The sequence below is a fragment of the Nannospalax galili genome, unplaced genomic scaffold (assembly GCF_000622305.1).
Source record: "Nannospalax galili isolate Female #2095 unplaced genomic scaffold, S.galili_v1.0 scaffold162, whole genome shotgun sequence".
Taxonomy (NCBI): Eukaryota; Metazoa; Chordata; class Mammalia; order Rodentia; family Spalacidae; genus Nannospalax; species Nannospalax galili.
The window spans coordinates 739,710-758,005 of record NW_008350388.1 but is presented as its reverse complement, the minus strand read 5'-3'; the positions used below and the strand labels follow the sequence as shown (position 1 = coordinate 758,005).

At 42.8% G+C, this 18,296-nt stretch overlaps 1 protein-coding gene across 1 annotated transcript in view; it reads right to left on the bottom strand.

The window, feature by feature from the left end:
- Lama3 (laminin subunit alpha 3) overlaps positions 1 to 18,296 on the bottom strand; it is a 265,360-nt gene that overhangs the window by 109,619 nt on the left and 137,445 nt on the right. The window contains exons 24-29 of the mRNA XM_008847651.3: positions 14,601 to 14,761; positions 9,361 to 9,469; positions 6,977 to 7,074; positions 5,298 to 5,442; positions 2,205 to 2,331; positions 1,983 to 2,122 (exon numbers count right to left, since the gene is read on the bottom strand). Of these exons, the coding sequence (XP_008845873.1) occupies positions 1,983 to 2,122; positions 2,205 to 2,331; positions 5,298 to 5,442; positions 6,977 to 7,074; positions 9,361 to 9,469; positions 14,601 to 14,761 (780 nt within the window). The remainder of the gene's footprint in view (positions 1 to 1,982; positions 2,123 to 2,204; positions 2,332 to 5,297; positions 5,443 to 6,976; positions 7,075 to 9,360; positions 9,470 to 14,600; positions 14,762 to 18,296) is intronic.

Here is an 18,296-nt window from a genome sequence, read left to right as displayed (position 1 = left end):
TGGGCTTCGGAGGAGCCCCTGGCTCCTTTCTTTTACCAGTTCTCCCTATGTGAAGATAAGTCAAAGGTCCTGCTCGACCAAGGTTGGCTTCGCTTGGAAGCATGGAGGAAATGATTCCTCTGTGTTGACCCTCCTCTTTGTAGGCTGGACACTTGTTCAAGTCCATCTGGTGGGGTCTCCTCAGCCTCCTTGATCAAGAGGGCAGGTGACCCACCACAATTACAGGACATTTTGAGAGATGCTTATAGTCCCCTAGAACTGTAATGAAATGCTTCTTCTAAGTATGTGGTTATTAAATAATAATAATAATAATAATAATAAAGAAGTAGGGGAAGAGTCTAGAAAAGAGGACAGGAGAAGAAAGCCTGCTGTCATGACAGAAAGTGGCATATCTGGGAGCTTTTGAATGATGAGCACAGCCAGAGAATGGAGGAGGAGGGAAAGTGTGGGACAACAAGAGACCTAGGTGAAAGATTAATTAGAATCAGGAGAAGGGGCCTTGAATGCCAGAGTCATACACATGGACCAGAGTGAAGCAGGTAGATCGGGGTGAAGGAGGTGGAGTAGAGTGAGACAAGTGGACTAGAGTGTGGAGGGTGGACTTGGACCAGAGTGAGGAAGGTGGGCCAGAGTGAGGGGGGTGGGCCAGAGTGAGGGGGGTAGGCCAGAGTGAGGAGGGAGGGCCAGAGTGAGGAGGGCGGACAAGAGAGGAGGGAGGGCCAAAGTGAGGAGGGTGGACCAGAGTGAAAGGGATGGGCCCGAGTGAAGGGGATGAGCCAGAGTGAGGAGGGAGGTCCAGAGTGAGGAGGGAGGGCCAGAGTGAGGAGGGAGGTCCAGAGTGAGGAGGGAGGGCCAAAGTGAGGAGGGAGGGCCAGAGTGAGGGAGGGCCAGAGTGAGGGAGGGCCAGAGTGAGGGGGGCGGACAAGAGAGGAGGGTGGACCAGAGTGAGGCAAGCGGATCAGGATGAAGCTGGTGGGCCAGGACAAAGCACAAGGACCGGAGTGGAGAAGGTAAACTAGAGTGCAGAAGGTGAACTGTACCCCAGCAGTAGTGGGGAGTCCCTAAAAGGTGGCTGAGTATCAACATGACCAGGTTTGCTTTGCCAGGCAAGTAGCTGCTAGAGAAGGGAGGACAGCTGGCCACAGACAAGAGAGAAGGAGATCTGAAAGGAAGTTTCGGTCAGGCTGAGGAACCGACTTGACGGCCACACAGAACAAGGGGTCCAGTGTAGACTGGACAGGACTAAAAGACAAGGCAGTTTGACAAAGCAAGTGGAGAAAGGCAGGTGATCATAACTTTAGGCAACAGAGACGCCATGGCTCATTCATTCACTATAATGAACAGCATGGAGACCCTGGGATTGTACAGGTCAGGCCAAGTCAGAGGGAACTCTGGCTATGGAGACATTCAGTGGGTGGCCAGACATTGGACCTGGAGTTCACAAAAGGAAAACTGTAAGTTTAGACACATGGGTGCTGTTCCCATAAAACAGAGAACAGACTCAATGGGCAGAGATGAGCTTGTCCAAGGAGCAAGGACACAATGAAGGGGTTCAGTGTGGAGCCTGGGGGCACTGCAACATGAAGACAAGGGGTTAAAAAATAATCACTGAAGGGACACAAGGGAGGGCAACATAAGGCTAAAAAAAGCAGCTATAGAAACCTCAAGTAGAAAGGGGTGTAAAAGCTTGAGAGAGAGAGAGAGAGACAGAGATTCAGAGAGAGGGATGGGGAGCCAGCCGAGGCTGGGGACAGACAAGGCACGTACTCTCTATTCTCTTTCCCTGATTTTGTTTCCCTGACTTTGTCACATGATTTGTCCTTTATGGGTAAAACATAGCTGTAAAATATAAACACCTTTCTGTAAGTCACCAACCATTCTAAAACAAGGACTTTAATTCTTTGGAGAAATTATCGCCATGAGACAAACAGACACATTTTATGGCTGACCAAGAAGCAAACCAAAGAAGAAGCAGAACACACCAATATTAAAGACCTTCCTTCTGGAACCTTCACAGTCACGGCCACCTCTGGTTCCGAGATGTCAAACTCAACCTGGCCTTCAGAGATCACTTGGTCCTGGCAGCCAAGAACATGGGGGCAAAAGGAAGCTCGGAAGGACCCTGGGAAGACAGGGAAGAGCTCTGTCATACGGTTGGAGACTGACACCAGGCACATGTCATGGGGCCTGACTGTGGTGCTCACCTGACTGTGTTCTTCCTCCAGCCACAAACACCTGCGCTGGGAATGTTGGGTGCTCTGCTTGATAAAAATGGATGACCAAGACATACCGGCCTGGGTGTGGTATGAATCCTCGTAGGGTCTCCTGGCTCTAAGAAGAAGGAAAGGGAAGGGTGGAGCTTTGAATCATTAGCATACGAGAAGTTGCTATGGTTGGTTCCAAGCAAAGCCTGTGATGAGAATTCCTCAATGCAATGTTGACAAGTGGGGCTAGTAGAAGCATTTAGGTTATATGGCCAGAGTCCTCATGAGCAGATTAAAACAATCTTGCAGAAGTGAGGTCTGCTCTCACAGGGTGGAGCTGGTCACCATGAGAGTGGGTTGTTGGGAAGCAGCAGCTGCCTATGTCCTCCCTTCTCTCTCCCTCAGATGCTCAAATGCTACAGAAGCACAAGCTCCCACCATGCAGTGCCTTCTGCCATGTTATGAGACAGCATGATATGCCCACCTGCTTTTAACTTCCTAGCCTCCAGAACCATGAACTAAGAAAACCTCTTCTCTATTTAAATTACCCAGACTCAGGTACCTTGTTATAGTAACTAGTCAAACATGTTTTTAAAAACAAAACAAGGTAGGTATTTGCCCAGATTAAACAGCAACCTATATATTCCTAAAGAAACATTTAATTTGCAAAAAATATAAAAATATAAAAATATAAAAAAATATAAAAATAGAAGGAAACCCAATATCTTATCTAACAAATGGAGAAATGCTGATGGTGTGGAGATGAGGAGTTGACTGGGATAGCCATGTTGGAAGACTGGTGGTGTGTATCAAAGACAAGCATCTGACCCGGCAATGGCATGCCTGGGTACATGCCCAACAACAGAAACACACAGTATGCTTGCCAAAGGGCCATACAAGCAGGCTCCCACCAGTGCTGCTCAGAGGCCCCATGTAAGGAGTCAGCTACCATTTGTGATGGAGCTTTCAAACCCCAGGACTGTTAGATGACAGACTCTCTAGTTGCTCTCTCTCCCCCAGATCAATCAGGCCCTGTCCTGCCAGAAAAGTCTGTCTTTTTAGAGTTCTTAGGCAACTTAGGCCTTGCAGCTCTTACAAAGAGCTGAGTTCCTTCCTTCCCCTTGCAGCTGTGAGCAAGGCCTGATTCCTTCCATGCTGCCTAGACCCAAGAGACCTTGTATTGTAACTAGACTTTGATCAGTGCCTCACTCACTCCTGATATATAGACTAGGTCTCATGGTATAGAACTTACCCCTCTCCATCAGAACCGATAAGAACAAGAAATCCCCGTGCCCTTTATTCTTTGGAACTGAAGGCTCTCTCTCCCTTCAAGACCCATCATGCTTTCTATGATGTGATATTCTAACATTCTGGGTACTGAAGGGAATGGAAGGGTCTGTCCCTTTCCTGTCAGGGTTCATCATGCTGTTCTTGATGGCTATTTCTCCTAAGGAAGCTCTTCCTCCACCTGAAGCTTCACTTTCCCCCTTCAGACCAGGATGCTGTGACCCTTCTAATAAACTCCTCTGAAGAGTCATATCATCTCAACCCCCTTTCTACAAACCTGTAACATCTTTTATTACTTTTAGCACTTACTCCTTTATGTTGTCTGCCTCGCACACTGATAAAAAAAAATTAAAAAAAAAAAAAGCCCAGTTGGTTCCTCCCTTGGCATGTGTGGAAAAGTTCAAACCACACAAATTCCAACCCATACAAAAAAGAGTCTCACCCTGAACTCTACTCACCCACCAACCACAATAAAATCCAGAACTACATTCTTTCTTTTAAGTGGATACACCTTGTTCTCTCTCTCTCTTTTAAAAGACAGATGTATTTATTTTATGTATATGAGTCTTTTGCCTGAATGTATGTACATGCACCACATGCATGCCTGGTGCTCATAGGGGCCAGAGGAGGACACTGAACCCTCTAAAACTGGAGATACAGATGGTTGGGAACTACCATATGGGTCCTGGGAACTGAACCTGGGTCTTCTGCAAGAGCAGCAAGTGCCCCTAACGACTGAGTCATCTCTCCAGCTCACACTCAGCTCTTTTAACACTTAAAAAACTAGATCAACAATAGCACTATGACAGTTATGAAGGATCATCCTTGAATTTCAAAAAAATTTATGACATTTATTTAAGTATTGAGGTGGGCACATATACCATGGCATATATGTGGAGATGTGGAGCTCAGAGGACAACTTTGGGGAGTCTGCTCTCTCCTTCCACCATGTGGGTCCTGGAGATCAAACTCAGGTCATCAGGTTTGGTGGCAAGTGCCTTTACCCACTGAGTTACCTTGTAGGCCTCCATCCTCATCTTTCAAAAGAGTTGCCGCTCAGGTTGGGTAACCAACTTGCTGAAGATGATATACTTGTGCGATGACAAAACCAGGGTTTTGTTTCAACTCTTCTCCCTCAGCTATAAGACCCCATGTGGGATCTCATTCGATTTTAGCTCTCAGATACTATCAGTCTCCAAGCTTGCCTCTAAGTGAACTGACAGGAGCCACCCATAATTCAGAATGCTAAAAGTCCTATGATATTGTGGTTTATGGTAAAAAAAATCATAACCTCACTATATTTCACCCCCTTGCTCTAGATATTCAGTGGTAGATGCTTATCGAGAATTCCCTGCCTGCACATGATGTGATGGTACAGTTGGGGATAACGGAGTTCACTGCCCATAGCCCATCCTCAACTTGGAGGAGAATCCACACTCCATGTCAAACAGCAGCAGCCAGGGAAGATGAGCTACAACTTGGGCTGTGAAAATTTGCTGAGTGCCCACGTGGACAGAGGTGGGGTGGGAAGGGGTACCTGGCCACAGACAGGACTTAACCAGACTTCTACATTGTTTGGTGGTCCACATCTGAGAGTGAAAGTTCTCAAACTCCAAGGGACCTAGAGAGTGCGTAAAAAACACAAAAGGCTGGTCCCACCCCAGAGCCTGTATGTCAGAAGGTTTGGGGTAAGGCTTGCAAATGAGCATCCCAAGGAAGCTCCCAGGTGATGTGGGTGCTGCTGGGGAGGGGAGTGCACTATGAGAACCACTGGGCTAGAAACAGCACACTGGAGGGGAATCATACCTGTGGAGCCTTCAGAGTAACTCCATTCACCACATCTGCAGGCGGGGAAGGCTCCTGGGGTAGGAGAGGAAAAGGCCCCCTACTAGGGGCATCCAAAATTAAGGCTGTTGGAGGAGTTTCATGGACCAGGGAGACACAGATGGCCCTAAAATAGAATATTTTAAAAATGGAGTTTAGTATAACAAAAAATCAGAGATATGTCCATTGGCAATGAGGCAGATGTTGAATACAGAGCCAGTGGCCATCAAAGGGCTCCCAGCAGGGAAACCACAGGATTCTAGAGACCTTCCTATAATGGCGTTAGAGCTGTTTGCTGGTCAAGTATGTTCTGGGCATCTGTTTAACTCAACTACAATATGCAAAATAGAAATGTATTGAAACTTCCTTTTCTTGAACAAGAATTACTTATTAAAATGAAATCAGTGTAATAAATACCCATCTCGGTGCAGAAATGCTGGCATGGGAGAAACAAATGCATGTCATTTCTTTTTAGCACAGCTAAAATGCATTATTTTGGCGGTTTCTAGACTCCTAACCATGCACACCAGGTTTCACGACTAAACCCTTTAATTATTTTTACATCTACAGTAAAACACTCCTAAAACCCCAATGATCACTAATTAGCTGGTTATGATAACATAGCTATGAGATGGATCATTATTTTTGTGGCTTCTCAAAAGAAGAGCCTAGACACAGAGATTAAAGGGTTGAAAAAAAGTGAGAGCTCAGAAGAGAACGTGGCAGACCTGCCCTCAAGGTCTGGGCTAAACCATTGCTGCAAAGTCTGTGTCCTGATACTATGGAATTCTGGAAAACTGACAATTGGGAAGAATCAATTAGTTGGCTTTCTAATTATATGGTTATTAAATAAATAATTTTTTAAAATTGTGTTTGTATCTGTGTGTTTGTATATGTGTACACATGTATGCAGATACACACACTTGTATGTGTACATGGAGACAAGAGGAGGGCATCAAGTGTTCTATCACTCTCTGACTATTCCTGCTGAGGCAGGTCTTCTCCTGAACCCAGGATTTGCATTTCTTTTTTCAGCCTGGCTGGAAGTCAGCAAGCCCCAGTAATCCGCCTGTCTCTTGCCCCCTTGGATCTGGGGTTACAGGCCTGAGGGAGATGCCCAACTTGTTATGGGGGTGCTGGGACCCAAGATCCACTCCTCATAATTGTTCAGCAAGCTTTCTTAAGGGCTAGGCCATCTCTCCCGTCCCTTGGCTCTTCTCTCTATAACATCCACCACTAGCAGCGTCTTGGCTTATAATCATTTCCACATTAAGTAGATGTTATGCATCCCTGATCCAAAACTCAGAGTTCCCCTAAATCTGAAACTTCTTGAGCACCAACACTGTGATACCACAAGTAGAAAATTCTCCTCCTGACCTCATGTGACAGGTCATAATCAAACAGAGGAGCAACAAATGTACTGTATACAAATTTACCCACAAGTGATATGGAAAAAAATTTTATATTGAGACTTGGTCCCATCCCCAAGATATCTCATGTATATGCAAATGTTCCTAAATCCAAAACCCTCTGAAGTTTAAAACACTGTGGGTCCCAAGCATTTCATATAAGGGATCATTAAGTTCCATAAACTTCAGCCTTATGTATACAACTGTGTCATTCGGGATATCAATGAGGAAGAAAGGAAGGAGACACATTACCTTGGATTAACAAGTGGCCCATAGCTGGCAATGCAGTGCACTTGAGGTCTCACATATTCAGCTGAGAATTCTTCAACAGGCATGATACAAATCTGATGCTATGGAATAAATAAGTAAAAGCACACAATAGTTATCGACAAGACCAATGGTACAGTCACACTCTTTTAAAGCAGCTATTAAAGAAAGAATTCATCCAGAAAATTATAATTATTATTTTAAACTAGCAAAATTGCAGTGCACCAAGCTATATAGAACTATCACAGGCAACAAATACTTTATATTGTTATACAGGATCACTGACTAAATTCTTGTTTGAATAATTTCAGAATAAAATTGAACAAAAGTCATGTGAAAGTTCAAAAACAGCTCTTTCCAGTAAATTTTGGTTCTTGTTTCTTCTCTCGTACTTGGGGACAATGCTAACTTTTGAAACACTTTGGGGAAAGAGGGAAGGAGGGAGGGAGGGGGGAAGGAAGGGAGGGAGGGACATGATTTACATGGGGTCTCCAGCTCAGCATGAGGAAGGTGGTATTGGTAAGACAGATGCCCAGTTATTTTATATGTATGCATGTATTGCCTGCATGTAGGTAAGTGCACCTGTGTCATGCAATGCCCGCAGAAGACAGAAGAGGCTGTCAGATCCCCTGGAACTGGAGTTATGGACAGTTGTTAGCTGCCATGCGGGTACTGGGATCCGAACCCCAGTAGAAGCAGTCTTCTTAACAAAGGATGGATCGGATCTCAGCACTCACATAGATGGACTTTAATGAATTTGTCTCCAGTGCTACTTTTGAGTTGAACAAGAAACTTAGCCATTAAGATGTCAGAATATTGAACTTGAAATAAAAAATGTATTGCCAGCTTGATGGTAAAGTCATTCACTAATAACAACAAAAAGTTATGGAACACCACTGAGACTGGGGCTGGGGGAGTCCTTCAAGATAGAGATGGACAAGGCTCCTGTCCCCATGAAGCATCTACTTTAGTCAGCTTTGACATTCAAATGACCTTGGGCTATTTAAAAAATGACAAACTTATGCTGGAAAGAGTAAGAATCAGCCTCAGGATAATTTCTAAAGATGAAGGGCTTAGATTCATTTGGATTGTTATGTTTAAAAAAAAATCTGTGGTTTTATAATACTTTAAAAAAATCTGAATTCCAGTTATTTCTTAAATTCAAAGTTTTTACTCCTGCCAGGCATAAATATTTAAAGTACATTCACCCAGGCATTTCCCAGGGTGTGATACATGCTTACTATTAGCAGTAACAGGAAGCTGTTTCACACTTAGATAATCTTAAATTCTCTGAGATAGTTCTCATAAATCTTGTAAAGCCTTTCCTAGATAGATCCCACTGTTTATCATAACTCTCAGTGATGACATTCCATCATCAGAAGAGTAGGCACAAATGTCATTTCATCTATCCCAGCTGGCATTTTAAATCTTAAACGTATACTGGGGCTGGAGAGATGGCTCAGCAGTTAAGAGCACTGGCTACTCTTGCAGAGGACCTGGGCTCAATTTCTAGCACCCACATGGCAGCTAACAACCATCCTTAACTCCAATTCCAGGGGATCCAATGCCCTCTTCTGACCTCCACGAGCATTGCACTTACATGCACGTAAGCAATATACTTATCTACATAAAATAAAAATAATTAATGAAATATTAAAGAGTATATATTCAATTAACAAAATGATTTCTTTTTTGGAATATAGGGTTTTTTTAAAGCTGGTTATAACATTTTTTAACTTGGGAGCTGGAGAGATGGGTCAGTGGTTAAGAACACTGGCTGCTCCTCCAGAAGACCTAGGTTCAATTCCCAGCACCCACATGGCCGCTAACAACCATCCGAAATTCTAGTTCTATGGGATTTGACACTCTTTTTCTGGCCTCCAGGTCCTGTATGACACAGGTGCACTTACATACATGCAGGCAATACACTCATAAACATAAAAATAATAAATAAAACCTTTTTAATTGAAAATTTTGATGGCACTTACCAGGAAACTGAATAAGATAAAACTAAATAAGATAAGAAAATGAGAATGAAATTAACTGGCAACCAAGGTCATTTCTACACTCTGGCAGTAATAATAAAGCAGAAAATATAATGAGAAAAGATATTTCATTATAATGATTATAAAAATCAGTGAAATGGGGTTTGTGGAGGTGTATTCAAATTTGATGAGTACACTTTATGAGATAATATTAAGAAGACTCAAACAAAGAAACAGGTCAGACTCTAGATAGAAAAAATATGCAGAATACTGGCAAAGGTAAATTTTATAGATGCAATCCCAGTCACAATTTTAATAAGCTTTTAAGAAACAGAGATGGCAACAGAAAGCTTCTAATGTTCCATGGACCAGACAGAGGCATACCAGAAGAAACTGGGCCGTGTGCACCTTGAGCTCAACATCTGCATCTGCTAAGAGTTCGTACACAGCCACACGACCCAATCCATCGATCACGATACTCCTGCACAGAATGCTGCAAAAGGGAACAGAGTTTTCTTAGCCTCATGCCCGACATCTCCCTGGATGTACATCTGATGGCTCTTCAGTTTTTCCTCTTTAAACTATTTTATTTATTATTATAACTGAGTGAACAACATTCAGTTTTCCTGCGTGACAAGTTGAAAAGGGATACAAAGCTATGATGGTTTCAATGTCCCCTACAAAACTCATTTTGTGATCTTTAACAGGTGGTTAGGTGGTGGGGGCTCTGCCCACAGGAATGGGTTAGTTGTCATGGAAGAGGTTTTGTTATGAAAGCAGACTTTCATGTTTGTTCACTCTTGTCCTTCCACCTTCCACCACAGAATGACTCAACACAAAGATCCCCCACCACATGGTGGCTCATTCTGTCAGACTTCCCAGCTTCCAGAACTATGAGAAATAAACTTCTGTTCTTTATAAAGTTCCCAGTCTGTTATTTTGTTACAACAGCACAAAGGGATTACAACACTGGTCACAATCTCTATGGGAAACGAACCTTCCTTCTATGGCCCCTGCTCACCTTTTCCACTTGGACTGATGGAATGTGTGGGCTAGTCATCAAGAGATGCCCCAAGGATGATGATGGCAGAGCTCTTCAAAATTTATCAATGGACCATTCATAATTCAGGTCACCCACCAAGCACCTTCCCATACCCAGTCAGTATGGCTGGTTTATGTAACTTGGGGAGGGGGGAGTAACCCAGATTTGGCCTTTAAGACAACATTGTCATCCTCCTCCTCCCCCTCCTCCACTACCCCTAGTGTCCTGCCCTTCTAACCCATCAGGTGAGTGACAAGTTTGAGAACACTTAAAAGATCACCAGTTTTGAAAGCATGCATAAGACCCATGCAAACACAATCTGACAAAAACCGAGCATAAACTGGGGAAATGGGCAGGAGACCCCCCCAACGTTAGCTGAGGAACTATTGGCAGTTGATTATTGCTGGGTGAGGGAGAGTTGATGTTCTTTAAGAGTGAAACTCTAGATAGGCTAACTAGACTCCAGTGGATGAACTCATCTGGAATACCCAACTTGATTCAATAGGTCTTAACATATATGACAGAAAGCATAAAATTGGTGGGAAGGGCTATATGGGGGTATGGATGGTCTAAATATGATTAAGATGTATTTTGTGAAATGTAAAAAACTAAGTAAAAATATACATTGAGAACAAAAGATCACCATTTTGCAACAAGGAACACAACTCTAACATTAAAATCCATAAAGGAAGGGTTTCAGAATGGTGCTTCTGGATTCATACTCGCTGGCAACTTTCTATACATCTAAGATGGAGCTAGTGTATGTTAGACAAACAGCCATTCCTGATAGACATCTGAAATAATTTAGGCAACAAGCTGGGCATGGCAGTACATGACTTTAATCCAGCACTCGGGAGGCAGAGGCAGACAGATCTCTGTGAGAGCAAGGCCAACTTGGTCTACCTAGCAAGTTCTAAGCCAGCTGGGGTTATAGGGAGACCCTGTCTCAAAAAGACCAAACAATTCCAATGTTGAGTTTTTAATGATTATTTTAAATGTTTATATAGTTTGTTTAGTAAAAATTTTGCATCTCAAAGTATCGTTTCATATTGTGGGACGAGTAAAGCGTTCAGATTGGCTAATATTTGAATTGTAAGTTTTATATCAAGTTCAAGATGTGGTCAGTACACTAGTGTTTAACCTCTGTATTCTAATTTGTATACTCTTTGAAACTGTACTGAAAAACCATTGTGTGCTTATACAATATGTTTCATATTGTCTATGAAATTAAAGAACGTTTGATTAAAAAAAAAGACCAAACAAAATAAAACAAAAATATAAAAAAACAGGTATGGTGATGCACGCCTTTAATCCCAGCACTCCAAAGGCAGAGATGGGAGGATCTCTGTGAGATAGAGGCCAGCCTTGACTACATAGTGAGTTTCAGGCCAGCTGGGGCTACAGGGAAACCTTGTCTGGAATTTTTTTTTCAATTTAGGCAATGACTTTGTGGTAATGATTAAAAGGAAACAAAAATACATAAAGAGTCAGGCAAAATTTGGGCTTATATTAGAAACAATAATCTGAGTGCCTTAAAGTACATCCCTTTCAGATTAAAGTGTAATCCTGGGAGTTAATACATTGATTTGCTTAAATTTTGTTTTAACATTATCCTTTATTAAATTCTTTTAGTATTTTATTTATTATTTTTATTTTATGTGTATGAGTGTATTGCCTGCATGTATGTGAATGCACCTGTGTCATGCAATGCTGCGGAGGTCAGAGGAGGGCTTTGGATTCCCTTGGACGGTTCGTAGTCGCCATGTGGGTGCTGGGAATCAAACCTGGGTCCTCTGAAAGAGCAGTCAGTGCTCTTAACCGCTGAGCAAACTCTCCAGCCCCCCAACCTTTATTAAATTCTTACTAAGCAATAGACCATCAGTAATAGATTTATTCACTAAGGATCATTTCACTATGGAGAACAGACTTGATTTATCACAGCGCTATTCTGAAAAGTGGTGTTCCATCTCTGTTTTGCTGAGATACTATTTTTCTGACAAAGTTGTTCGAACTCATTTGAGACATGAAAAGTTCAAACCTCAGCAGGAGATGGTGCAATGTTGAAAAGGCCTGTCATTTAAAATAGATCTTTATGGGTCAAATAATTGCTATATTTGTGGACTCCGATCCTTGTAGCCTGTTTATTTTTACTTGTTCCTTATGACTGAAGAAATAGAGAAAAAGGAAATACTTCATCCGGGTGAAAAAGTACAATGGCGGATTCTTCCTATTGAGGTATGCCTGCTTCCTTACCCAGCTGTCTCATGCATGTTTTATTTTAACATCATTCTCTTGCCTTTGCAAACAGATCATCATAGCACATGTATATAACTTACATGTAATTGCTATTTTTCTAGGGTTGTTGACTACCTAATTAAATGGCTTTAACATTGAAAAAATACAATGGAACTTCCACAGGAGTAGTAAAGTACAAAGCAGCACACTGGTTGTGCTGGATAGTTTTTATTGACAACTTGACACAATCTGGAGTCATCTGGGAAGAGGGAACTTCAATTGAGCAATTTCCCAGATCAGATTGGCCTGTGTCCATGTCTGTAAGAGAGTGTCTTGATGATTAATGTGGGAGGTCCCAGCTCACTGTGGCTGGCACCATTCTTAGGCAGGTGGATCTGGGCTGTATTAAGAAAGCTAGGTGGGAAAGCCAGATGTGTCAGTAAGCACTGCTCCTCTGTGGCTTCTGCCTAGTTCCTGCCCGGACTTCCCTCAGTGCTGGACTGTGACCTGGAAGTGTGAGCCAAATAAACCCTTTCCTCCCCCACGTTGCTTTTGGTCTTGGTGTTTATCATAGAAACAGAAAGCAAACTACAACATTAGTCTAGCATAATACTGTCCTAGAGTTCTAATGATAGAGACTTGGAAAACAAGCTCTGGTGTCAACATGTACAAAATGATCTACAGAACGCTACACAGCTCTCCCTCCATAGCTCTAAGTAGACATCTTTCATGGAACCCTGCAAGTGCATCCTTCCTTTCTTTGGTCTTGCAATCCCTCCTGTCATGTAGGTGTGATGGCACATGCCTATCATCTAAGCACCTGGGAAGTTGAGGCAGGAGGATCACAAATTCAAGGCTAGCCAGGCTTGCATAGCAAGATCCTGTCTTCAGGATCTTGAAACCCCTCTTTCCTTGGAAGAGATGTTCTTACAACACTTCTGAGAAAATCCAGAGTCACCAGATCACTATGAATATTTCCTTTGATCCTCAGCCACCTCTATTCAGATCCTGTGAAACAGAAATCAAGCCTTTGATCTGAAGGATGGGAAGAATCTGAGAGCTGAACAGCAGGGTGGGCTCAGAGGAATGTGGGGGTGGTGAAGAAATTCTCCTTCAGATTCTGATCAATACTCCAGGACTCAGGGCACATGATGCCCTACCCATCTGGGAGTGAGCATTAGTGTCCATGCAACTCACATGTCCACATAGTTCTGAGGAACTATTTAAGGCTCATCTCATATACTTCTTAAAAATCCACATGTAGAGTTGGGGATGAAGGCTCAGCGGAGCACTTGCCTAGCATGCATATGACCTTGGGTTTGACCCCAGCACCACCACACGGCCTTGAACTTGACCCTCAGCAGGATAAACACACACACACACACACACACACACACACATCCAAATACGGTTCATGGGTTTACTTCCCCTCACTCCATACACAAAGTCCTCAGAGCTATATTTTTATACTGAGGGCATAACATTAATTCAATAGACATTTTATCAGCTGTCATAAAAATGTCTATGATAAGCCACTAAAAGCTACTTTTCATATAAATTCTTACATTTTCATATCCAGGAAGATGTTCAACTACTTTAGGTCATCTTGGGTTTCCCACAAGCGAGACAAAAATTGGGGCAATAAAATGTTCAAAGCCTTGGACAAGAACTTTGTGTGAGTTTACTACAGTTTTCCACCTGCTGTGTCAAGGGATTCCAACTTCCAGTGCCATTAATCATACTTTTAGTCTCAATGCAAACATCCTTTGTGCTGATTTTTTTGATTAACAAATGTTCTTGAAATATTATGCAAAGAAAACCATTTTTAGTAAGCCCTTGTCAATTAGCACTCTTGGGACAAGAACTTCATTAGGGCAAATTTTAGAGCTTCTGCCCCTTTTTACTCACCTAGAAATCATCGAGCATTAATTATGCCCAATTCTGAAGGTATGCTGTGAAGAGAAATGTGCAGCTGCTAACAAAATTAGGAATGAGGTTCTTTCCTCATGCCACACAGTTGTGTACTTGACAGAGCCTTTGCGGTAAGAACTCCCAAGTTCACCGCACCATGATGGAGTGACAGAGAATGGGCAGCTTTGTGTGACTCTGAACCAAATTTCTAGATATAGCCTACTATTTCTAAGAAAACAGTATTTTTGAGATGCTGCACACAGAGAGGCTCCCAATACCCATGCTGGGGATGATGTTGTACCCTTTACCTAGTCACCTGCTGTTTTCCAGATCTGCCTCAAACAGAAATGAGTCCAAAGTAAATAATAGCCAAGGTTCCCCAGACAGATGTCCCATCTGCTCCTTGGTGGAGGAATTCTGGGGGAGGGCTGATTACCTGTATTTGCAGCTGTATATATTCACCTGACCTGCCAGGACAGACCCGGGGCTCATCACATTCACATCCACCACAAACAGCTGGTCTGCTTCTGAGGCATACTCCAGCATGACTACATAGCGGCCGATCTGGGGGACGTGCAGCTGCAGATGCAGTTCCACCTGCCGAGGGGCAAGGAGACGAGCATCATCCAGATGTGAAATACTATATATGTTTGTGTACATAAAGGCAAAGACAGAGATGACACCCAAAACACTGTCTTACACAGCATAGTAAGAAATGTGGTCCTGCAGAGAGGACTGTGGAACAAAACACAGAAGCCTGTTAAAATTCCAAGTCCGGGTTAACACTGCAGGATCATTTGTTTGTTTGAAATTTCGAAGGGCATCTGACATTTTATTTTCTAAGTCCGGCAATTCTGCGTATGAGGGCTTCTGCTCCTACTTGGGGATGTTTGAGCTGCTTGTTTCTTGGGTAATAAACACTCCTAAATGCAAGTAATAAGGAATCACCAGTAGACACTAAGTGGACTGAAAATGTCCCTGGAGGTTTCTTAATTGCTATTATTTTTTTGAAAAAAAAAATGTTTTCAATTATCTGAATGAAAATACTGTCAAAACAACACACACAAACTCCTCCTGGGACGAAGTTGGTAACTTGGTTTTTATACTTTCAAATCATTTTCTGTGGCTGACATATGTACTCCAATCCCTTTTATTTATTCTTTTATTTGTTGTTTTTTTAAGAACTTCATACAATGTATTTTGATCATCTTCAGACACGCTCTCCATCTTTTGTCACGTTAGCAAGCTGGGATGCCCTTAGTCCACAATGATAGAGATTTTATGGCCTGCAAAGCTGGAGACATTTACTATATAGCCCTTTTCTAGAAAAGTGTGACCTCTCACATCAATCATGAATCTGGAGTTTGTGGTCCAGAATCAGCCTACCTCCAGCTGTGTGATTTAGGGCTTCTGACTTAGCGTCTGTGTCAGGTCAGTATGCTCCTGCACAAAGTGAGGACAAGAGCATCTATGCCTAACATCGCTGTGAGGGTAAACTGAACACCTCAGGGTTCTAACAACCATTTGTAATATGTAATAAGTACTACATGAACACTGATGGTCATAATTGTGATTGGTTTTTTCATGATTTTTTTTAGTTAACCTTTCATTTATTTTATTTTGTGTATTTATGTGTGTGCACAGGTGCACATGTGTGTGGATACACATATGTGCACATGTGAATAGAGGTTAGAGATCAACCTTAGGTGTCATTCTCAAGTGCTGCCCACCTTGTTTTCCTTTTTTTAAGAGAGGGTCCCATTGCCCTAGAGCTCACTGACTAGGCTAGGTTTCCTGGCAGGAAGCCTCGGGAATCTTTCTCTACCTCCCCAATGCTGGGATGGGATCATAAACAGGTACGACAACACCCAACTGTTTTACAGGGGTTCTAGGGGGTTGAACTCAGGTCCTCATGCTTTCAAGGCAAACACTTTACTAACTGAGCTATTACTCCAGCTCCAGTATTTCATGAGTCTTTATCAGTACATACATATATAGTTCATCTTTCTAATGGCTGCCTCGCATTCTATAATGTAAAATTATTTCAATGTTTTCCATTTGATGGACATTTAGGCTGTCTCCTATAACATACAATATCATATATGTGTGCAATATATGCACACACATACATACCCTTATGCTAGTATTTCTATAAGATCCTAGATTCCACAACTCCTGGATTAAAGTATTCATACACACGTGATGCCTGCGGCAACATTAGAACTTCATTCCTTAGCTGCATAGCCCATCTCAGCCAATAAGCTCAGATCCAGCCAAGCTCTACCACACTTAATTAAAATGGTTCTCCTCCTAGCCTTCAGGAAAGTCACATATACTGTTCCTTCCAAACAGCTTTGAGCCACATGACTGCTATTTTCCACAGTTTTGTTTTGTTTTTTTGACCATTTAAATAGCAGAAAGACTTCCCTCAGGGGAAATATGGATTATCTGCCTACTTTTGACTCTGTTACGGTGGGAGGTCCTGCCCTGCCTCTGGCCCATGTGGAGAGGTCATTAACAGCCTCTCTTCCCCAGGCATCTCCAGATAAAAGCTTGTGAATCTCACCCAACCACACAGCAAACTCCTGCCAATGACTTAACAGGACTGCTCCCAGAGGTCATCATTGGCTACAAGTTTTATCACAGTACTCTTATAAATTTCTATTGCCATCCTACTGTGAGCCCTAGTGACTGGTTTATGGAAGACTGGTTGGATGAATTTAAAATACATTTGAAGGTAAAAGCAGGTTTTGAGGAACTAGGATAAAACAGAAACTTTATATTTGTTGTTGGTGTCCGTTATTTGTCTTTTTTTTTTTTTTTTTTTCGGTCTTTTTGAGACAGGGTCTCTCTGGAGCCCCAGCTGTCCTGGAACTCACTATGTAGACCAGGCTGGCCTTGAACTCATAGAGATTCACCTGCCTCTGCTTCCTGAGTGCTGGGATTAAAGGCGTGCACCACCATGCCCGGCCCCCATTATTTATCTTTTTAAAAGGGAACTTGAGATGGAACCAGTGTCAAACTGGTTTTCAAGCATAGGACTTCTCTCTTAGTTACTAGTGTAGGGTAAAGGCACGGAAGGCAAGTTTATCAAATTTGCTGCTTATACAAAGCCAAGAGGGATAAACTCTCATCTCTGATATCAAATGGGGATTCAAATAATTTGACCAGCAGTGTTACTGGATAGCTGCTGTGACAAGTCCACCAACTAGATGGTGGGCATCCAACAGGAAACAAGACAGGATTGAGCTCTGCTCTCAGACAGACTATGATCAAATACTTAGGCAATTAGACAGTTACAGTGTAAGCTACCTGTGTGGTAAATTTTCTGAAGAGGTGCTGTTTCATCCAAGATGGAGGACCTGAGCTAGTCAGGAAGATGCAGGAGAAGAGACTTCCCCCAAAAAGGAATGACTTAGCTGGGCATGCAGGACAAGGAACAGATTACAAATGTGGAGGGAAGGGAAGAACGTTCAGGCAGAGGGACTACTCTGTGGTAGGAGACACTACTACAACTTAGAATGCATCCAGGCCACATGTATTGCAGGTCCAAGAAGCTGAAGGCAGACCAGGGTGGCCAAGGAACACAGAGCAGGAGGTAGGATGACACAGCTGGTAGGTAGAAAGGGCCTTATAAACATGTGTTAGGATTTTTGTCTCTATCCTAAGACAGACGAGATGTGTGTGTGTGTGTGTGTGTGTGTGTGTGTGTGTGTGTGTGCATGCGTGCATTCAGGTGTATAAAAGCAATATGTGTGGAGGTCAAAGGACAACCTGACATGTCTGTTCCTGCCTTCTACTTTGTTTGGGACAGGGTTTCTTGTCCTCCCCTGTGTATACCTGGCTATCTTGCCTCAAGTTTCTGGGCATCCTCCCATCTCATCCCCAATTCCCACCTCACTACAGAAACAAACTCGGGTCTTCACGCCTGTGCAGCAAGCACTTTATACACTGAGCTATCCCCCCAACCGGAAGCTAAGATATTTCTTAGTGGAGGAGAGCAGGAATGGGAAAGTTGATTAGGAGGCTGCTGCGGAGATCCTCCTGAAACATGAGAGTATCTGATGAGAATTCCCGATATGAGTCTTGGCACCAGATAGGTCAGATTTGGGGGCCTTGCAGATTATGGAAT